The following is a 7,808-nucleotide window of genomic DNA, read 5'->3' as shown; positions in this document are numbered from 1 at the left end:
TGATTATAGAATTCCTTGAAAGCCACACTGATTTCTAATGCACCTGCTTCTGGTAGGGTCCTGTCACAGCCAGGTGAAGGCGACCCTGAGGTTAGAGGAAGTCGAGACTGGCCTGAGCGGTACCCAGCCACTGGTTACCAACACGGTCTGGAGTGGTGAGAGCATCACAGAGCTAGCCTTCAGATCATCCTGTTTAATGGACAGTGTTTTAAAACTCTTTGAATACCCTGTGAATCAAGAGATTTCACACAGAGATCCAAACTTTTGGCTTCTTTTGAGAAGTTCAGACCTGCGACACTCGGCTTACCTGTCCACGTGGCACCACTTGGCTGAGACCATCAGCATCCATCCCTTCAAACAGAGCCCAGCCCCTGCAGGCATTTGAGTTTGTGAAAGTTGGTTGGAAAAAAACAAGGATTAGAAGGCTAGAGGAAGGTAACAGGGTCAAGTCCCAAGGGAGGTATGTAGAGCAACGCGGCTCGGTATTAGGGCTGGGGTATGTCCCCGTGAGCAGGCAAGTCTGTGTGGCAGCATCAACAGCTCATCACCAGGACTCTGCCCAGACCTTTTTGAGAAAAAGATTTCATAATGGGAGTGTGTACACATACATACCTTTTGAGCCAGTAAAAGGAAGGGGGGGGGGATGAGTAGAGTACATATTTTGTGGAAGAAAAAAGAAAAAAAAAACTATCTCTTTGAATTTGGGTTTGCAGGTGAGGGAACTGATAATTGACATCTAATGTATATTTTAAAGCCTTCAAACTGTAGTAGAGAGAAGAGCAGGTGGGCTTTCAGTATGACAATCACAAATGTGGGCCTTTTATAGTCTTTGAATGTACAAGACACTTTAAAGAAAAGCCAATAAGCTTGTCTTTGCCTTGTTTACATCAGTGCATTCTGATTTTGAGCCATCCATTATATTTTTTTTTGTAACAACCAGTTTTAGGGCTTATGAAATTTAAGGTCTTTCATTCATGTTGAGAATCAACCTAATCTTTTCAAGTGTCTTTGTGTGTAAAAAATGTACCCAGCTAGGTTCTTCCCTAACATGAGAATTCTTACTGTCTTCTCTGCTGTTTTCAGAGTCAGAGTTCTTTCAAAGAAAAAAATGCCCTTAAAACTGTTCTTCGCTTCAAATTCAGCATGCAAACCCTGACTTGAATAAATCAGTCTTTCTTAAAAGGGCAAGTGCACATGGCTCAGCCTTGGTTAGATTCTTTCCACTCACTGCTCCAGGGACGGTCAATGTTCATCAGTGAAAGTAAGTCTGGCTTGAGTGGGGAATGGCGAGTGTGCACATCTTGTCCACTGGCACCTAGTCCACTGTGCGCTGCTGTACCCGGGGCTCAGCGCCTGGCAGGCCTTGGTCAACGTTCAGCAAATGACAAATTCGGTCAGCGAGGGCACATGGGCTTTGAATATTATGCTGCTGTTCAAATGCACACATTTGACAATGACGTGAAGCAATTTAAAAACATGTCCACCACGTGATGTTTCCTAGAACCCTGTACTAAGTACTGCAAAGCTGAGTCGGTGTGGCAAAATGTAAACGGCTCCTGTGTTTGGCATCTTAGTGAATGTTTCCGTTTTGTGTGTGTGTATCATTGTTGTCTTGCATTTTGTTTGGTTTTTGGAAACACCGGTTGGTTTTACAACAATAAAGTTTACGGCACAATTTCCAATATGAAAGCAGTGTGTCGCTACTCCGAGGGGACTCACCTGGACGCTCACAATGCCTCCTCACTGGCCTCTCCGCCGCGGCCTTAGCGCGGCTGTGCCCCCGGTCCGGAGACTGCTCCCCAGGCTCTTCCCGCAGCCTTTGCTCAGCATCCCCGACCCCCCTGACCACTCTGTCTAAACTAGTCCCGGGCCAGTCCCCGCTGTTAAGAGTGCGGGAGCGACGTTCGCGGGGCTCACGACACAGCCCGCACGGAGTGGACACTCGTGAGGGCGCCATAAGTACGGGCGTCGAAACTAGAACTCGGGTCCGGTCCCGCGCGACGACGGGTGGGGCAGAAGCGCACGGAACCTGCCCGTGGCCCTCTGGGAGTTGTAGTTCAGCGCCCGCCTGCGCAGGCGCAGTCCCGGCCAACGGCGGCCGTGGTATTTGTCCGGCCATCAGACAAGGGAATACGGCGTAGGAGAGCTTTGGGTCAGGGAGGCGAGACTAAGGCCGGCGGGGTCCGCGCGGCCGAACTCGGACTCCGAGCTCAGCAGCCAGGGCCCAGGGAGGAGGCCGGCCGAGCAAGGAAACGACCGGAAGTGCGCGCGCCATCCTCTGGGAGATGTAGTTGGGCGTCCGCCTGCGCAGGCGCAGACCCTGCTGGTGGCGGCTGCGGCCTTTGTCTCGCGGTCCGGCTGGTAAGTGGGACTGGGGTCGCTGGAACGGAGGAGGCCGAGACGGGAGGGCATCCAGGGGTCTTACCGCGTGCGTCTGCGTAGAGTCCCTTTTCCTGCTTTGGGCCCGGGGCGGGTCGCTTCGGGGGCGGTGGGGGCGGGACCGAGTGGGCGGGGCCCGGTGTGGGGGTGGGGGTGGGGGTGTCTCCGGGTCCGAGAGGAGGAGTTGGGGCCAGGGTGGGGACCTGGCTTTGGCAAAAGAGGTGGGACCCTCCGGCTTCGGGGTAACAATCAGAGATCCTAGCGGGCCCGACCCTTCAGAGACTGGAGCCAACCTGGCCTGCATCCCTCCCTTGCTTGGGTGGGATGTTCGGGGTTCGGAGGGTGGGGAAGGCCGAGGCCCCACTGTCACCTCTGGAGCTTCACCTTGCTGAGGGGCTTCTCAGGATGATGATGATGAGGGAGACCAAAAGCATAAGACTTTAATCCCAGCCGCCTGGGACCCAGAAAACAGACTCCTTATATTAAAGTCTTATTGAGCACTGACTTCAAGGTAGGGACCATCCAGTCTCCTTCATTAATTCAGCGAGCACATGTTTAGATGCTCTAAGGGCGAGGTCCTAGCCTATATCCAAGAGCCCGCAACATTGTCTCGGCCCCCAGAGTCTCCAGGGGAGTCAGGGAGATGATGAGAACCCCATCAACACATCACTGAACAAGATAACTGCCATCTTGGAAACTGCTGTGAAGACCACAGGGCACAAGTGGGATGAGACGGAATCAGAGTCATGAAGGAAAAGTTCAGAGAGACCAGGGAAATGCATACTGCCTTTGGCCTGAGTTTCATTTGGGGCACTGAGCCAGAGAGGAGTTTATGAACCACCATCAACAGGGCCTGCATGTCGAGCAAAGTAGATGCTCACTGAAGCAAGAGGCTTTCTTTCCAGCACCAGTGGTGTATACTTCTTGTGTTCACTTGTGCATCCTGCTGCCTGCCAGGCTCCATGTTCAGCCCTTTCCACACATTAATTCCTATAACCTCTGTTAGGTCACCACTCCCATTTTATGGGAGAGGAAAACTGAGGCACACAATACCCAAAGACCCCATAACTGTCTAGCTTTCTGTCATGGTAACAGGAATAGTCATCACCCTATTGGGCAACTGGGGGTATGCTCCTTGCCCACCGTGGCCCTCACTTTTCCTATTTGTGAAGTGGAGTAGGAAAATTCGAGGTCATCTGTCAACAACATCTGGAATAGCCCTGGAATAGCACACAGTAGGTGCCGGGAAAATGACGAGCTGAGGTTTCACTACTGTTGGGTTTGGCCCGGGTGCAGGGCTCCAGGCTCCCACAGCCACAGCCCCTCCTTCCCACACACAGATGCCAGGGTGTGGGGTTTCTGGCCACCACAGGCACTTGCCCCATCTCTTGCCTCCCTTCTCCCCCCAGAACCACCTGCAGAGGAGCTGGCTGTTCCTGGAAGAGGCCAGAGGAGGAGGGAATGACTGCTGGGCTCCTCGCTGCCGGGGCCCCGGTGAGTACACCACCACCCTCACACTCAGGCTTCCCAGGCCCTAGCCTCAGGTCCCGCCAGACTCATTCTGCTCTCAGGGCCTTCGCCCTTACTCTGCCCCCTGCCAGGAATGTGCTTTGTCCAGAGTCATTCTCTTGAGGTTCTCACACCTCACCGCCTCAGAGGGATCTCCCTGAGTCCCTCAACTGCCCCGTTCTACTCTGGCAGACAGCATCCATCCCACTGATGTGTCTGGCACTTTCTCAACTCACTATCTCCATCCAGTCCCTTAGGCGACAGTTATTTAGCACCTGCCATGGACTAGGTGCCTCCCAGGCCCTGTTCTAGAAATTGCAGGTGCAAGAACAGACAAGAGGAGCAAATCTTCACCATCCCCATGGGGTCACAGTCCCTGTGAGGAACATAAATGTGCCAAGTGACGTGCAGAGAAATGAGGTCCAGAAGAAGATGGGCTGGGCACCAGGCATTAACCAGCATAGCCCAGAAGGCCTCCCTATGAAGTGGCCCCCAAACAGAGACCTGCAGGGGAAGGGGCAGTGAGGTCAAGGCCCACAGGAATCATGTTCCAGGCAGGGGAACAGCGTGAGCAAAGGCCTAGAGGTGGAACCACGCCAAGCATTTCCATGAAGGGCAGGCACACATAGGTAATGGGAAGACGGCGAACAGAGTCTCCGAGGCCACCTGTATGGGGCCTAGGGCCTTGGGAAGCAGTTCTGACCATTTTTGTCACACGCAAAGGCCCGGCGCACAGTAGGCACTCAGTGAACAGGTGGAACAGTAAAGGTGCCAAACCCTGTGGTCAGCGCTGGACACATTTCACCCTATTCTACCCCCACATCAGCCCCATGAGGTGGCAGTGAGGAAACAGGCATGGACACAAGTCACAACCCTGAGGCCCCGCTGCTGGGAGTGGCTGAGCCCAGCCTCAGACCCCCTGCCCCCAGTGGGGCCTCCAGTGCTCAGCACATGTCTTGCTGCCTTCGTGGCCCTTGCAGACGTCTGCACGGCTGCCCCAGAAGCGCACCTCCCATTTTCACTGGGGCACTGACCCCTCCTGGGATTTGAGTTTTGGCCAGCTCCCTGACCCTGCAGCTAGCACACAGGCACCACGAGGCCAGGCGCGTGTCTCGTTTCCATGGCATCTGTGGTGCCCAGAACAGTGACCCTGTATTCAGTAAGTCTCTGCAGATAACCACTGAGACCTACTGAGTCTGGAAAATGTGGGGGAAATAGGGAAATTGGCAAAAGAAAGTTAAAACTTCCAACTCTTCCAGCATGCCTATCTGAATGGTGGCTCATACACTGTGTGCCAGGCCTGGGGTAAATGCATCACGTCAATTCCTTCACTCCTTCCAACAGCCCTCTCAGGAAGTCCTCAACAACTTACGGATGAGGGGAGGAAGGCACTGAGCACTTTAAAAGATATACCTGAGGGGCGCCTGGGTAGCTCAGTCGATTGAGTGTCCAACTTTGCCTCAGGTCATGATCTCGCGGGTTCGTGGTTTCAAGCCCTGTGTCAGGCTCTGTGCTAACAGCTCGGAGCCTGGAGCCTGCTTCGGATTCTGTGTCTCCCTCTCTCTCTGCCCCTCCCCCACTCACACTCTGTCTCTCACGCTCTGTCTCAAAAATAAGTAAACATTAAAGGATGTACCTGGGGTTGGAGTTTGAAGCCCTATCGTCTGGGTGCAGGGCCAGGTTTTGACAGTGCCACCCCCCACCCCAGATGCCTAGTTCATGCCTCACAGCTCCCTTCCTTTGGGAAGAGAAGCTTTAGCAGAGACAGATGCTGCCAGGTGGGCCAGGATCCAGTATTTGGTCACCCTGTGTCCCTCACCCCCCTCACATGGGGCAGTGACACGCAAAGACCCTGGGCTTTTCCTCTGCTCCCCGGCCATCCATAGCACGTGATTTGGTGAGATGAAAGCTACCTTTGTGGAGGATGTCTGCCCCTGACCCTCACGTCCCTTCAAGAAAATCATCAATTCTCCATCCAGTCGTGGAAGAAACTGGCCTTGTGTGGGAATTTCAGAAAACCCGTGCAGGTGTGATCATGATGGGAAATGCCCCCAGAACCGCCCCACACCCCCAGAACCCATCAGCCTTTCTCCTTGAGGATCGTGTTTTTACCCCAGTGTTCAAAGGTCCAAAATTAAAGAGTAGGAAACAGTCTCCAAGGGTCCTGTCACTGGAGACCCCACATCCGGTTCATTTGCTTGTTCCCATCACCGCATTGGCCGTTTTCTGTCTCCCCAGCCCCACTTTGTATTCAGCTATGGTTAATGCACAGTGTAGATTTACAGGAGTGTGCAGCTTGGTGACTACAGGTATGGACACTAGTGGACATTCTGGTTGATGCGTGGGAGGCTTTCAGCCCCCCCCCCCCCAGGGCTCCTTCATACCCCTCCCTCAGTCACCACCATTATGGCATCTCGGGGATCCTGTGTCTGCATGACTGGGTTATGTCCTCTTCTCTCCTTAGACCCCCTTACCTCCAGCAGAACCCCCCAGTCCCACGGGAAAACCTGGCCCAAATCCTCAGACCTGAGAAAAATCAGCCTGGCTCATTTCCCTGTTCACCAGCTGCTCACGTTAGCAGCTATCACCGGGCTTGGCCTGGGTGAGGACATTTGCGTGTGATGTTTCAGGAGCAAGTGACCTTTGAGGACGTGGTTGTGGACTTCACCCAGGAGGAGTGGGGGCAGCTGGAGCCCGCCCAGAGGACCCTGTACCGTGATGTGATGCTGGAGACCTTCAGGCTCCTGGTCTCCGTGGGTAAGGCTACACTCGAGCCCCCGCTGGTCTGCCCCCAGCACAGATTCTAGTTCTTCTGGGTCAAAAGTTGGGATAGGTCTAGGCCATAAAAGCAAACACCTAGAATGAGTTTTGGGCTTTAGAGACCCAATGTTTGGTTGCATGTTGCAGATCCCACTGAAAATGCTAGAAGCAGAAAATCATGAGGTAAGAGGGGAAGAGTGGGTGCCAGGGTAGACCTACCTGAGTCTTCCTGTGGTGCTGTCAGGAGCCCCCTCCCTCCCCACCTCCTCCCTCTACCTCACTCTGCCTCCATTTGCAGGTGGGCCTCTGATGGTAAGAAGAGAGCTGCCCAGGTGCCTCTTCCATGTCTGAGACCAGCGGAAAAGACTGGGCCTGTGTCCTGGGCACCCATGGAAGGCCCCTGGGTTGTCTTGGTGTGGTGGCCAGGTCCCCTCCACACTGGTCACTGTTGCCAGGGCGGGCAGGAGAAGCAGCAGAGCCTGATTGGCCTGGGCTGGGTCACACATCCTCCCACAGCCAGGGGTGGGGGTCCTAAGGGGGCTACGACTGTGGCCTCTGGGACCTGCATCCGATTGAGTCTAGGAAGACTGAAGGTGGAGCAGATGGAGGGGCGGGAAGGGGCGGGGAACACAAATGTGTACTCTGCGCGTCTCCCCTTGGGCAAGATGCTGGCTCCCGAAGCCGGATGTTGTCTCCCTGCTGGAGCAGGAGGAACCATGAGCGGTAGACGACGGGGTTTCCAGAGGCGTGTGCGCAGTGAGGGGAGAGCCTTGCAGGGCTGGGAGGGCCCCAGTCACACCCCGGGCACTCTCCATGTGTGCTCTCACATTCTTCAGAGCAAATTGACTGTTCAGTTGTTGTTTGAAAATTTTTTTGTTTATTTTTGAGAGAGAAACAGACAGAGTGTGAGTGGGGAAGGGGGCAGAGAGAGAGGGAGACACAGACTCCAAAGCACGCTCCAGGCTCTGAGCAGTCCTCACAGAGCCCGACACAGGGCCTGAACTCACGGACTACTAGATCATGACCTGAGCCAAAGTCGGACGCTTAACTGACTGAACCACCCAGGCGCCCCACTACTCAGTCTTTTAGGAAATGTGGGGAGCCTGGGTGGCACAGTCGGTTAAGCGTCCGACTTCAACCAGGTCACGATCTCACGGTCC

The 7,808-nt window shown here is 54.4% G+C and overlaps 1 protein-coding gene across 2 annotated transcripts in view; it reads left to right on the top strand.

Moving 5' to 3' along the window:
- The first annotated feature begins 2,123 nt into the window (after positions 1-2,123).
- Positions 2,124-7,808, top strand: part of ZNF135 (zinc finger protein 135) — a 10,370-nt gene continuing 4,685 nt past the window's right edge. Inside the window, exons 1-3 of one of the 2 annotated variants that reach the window (XM_040465263.1) lie at positions 2,124-2,361; positions 3,789-3,873; positions 6,519-6,645. In XM_040465263.1, coding sequence (XP_040321197.1) covers positions 3,841-3,873; positions 6,519-6,645 — 160 coding nt within the window. In that variant the 5' untranslated portion in view covers positions 2,124-2,361; positions 3,789-3,840. Of the gene's footprint in view, positions 2,362-2,566; positions 3,874-6,518; positions 6,646-7,808 lie in introns of those variants that run through there. The other variant, XM_040465264.1, reaches the window with a different exon arrangement.

Source organism: Herpailurus yagouaroundi, unplaced genomic scaffold, assembly GCF_014898765.1.
Source record: "Herpailurus yagouaroundi ecotype Mexico unplaced genomic scaffold, PumYag 557, whole genome shotgun sequence".
NCBI lineage: Eukaryota > Metazoa > Chordata > Mammalia > Carnivora > Felidae > Herpailurus > Herpailurus yagouaroundi.
This window is presented reverse-complemented; position numbering and strand designations above follow the sequence as displayed.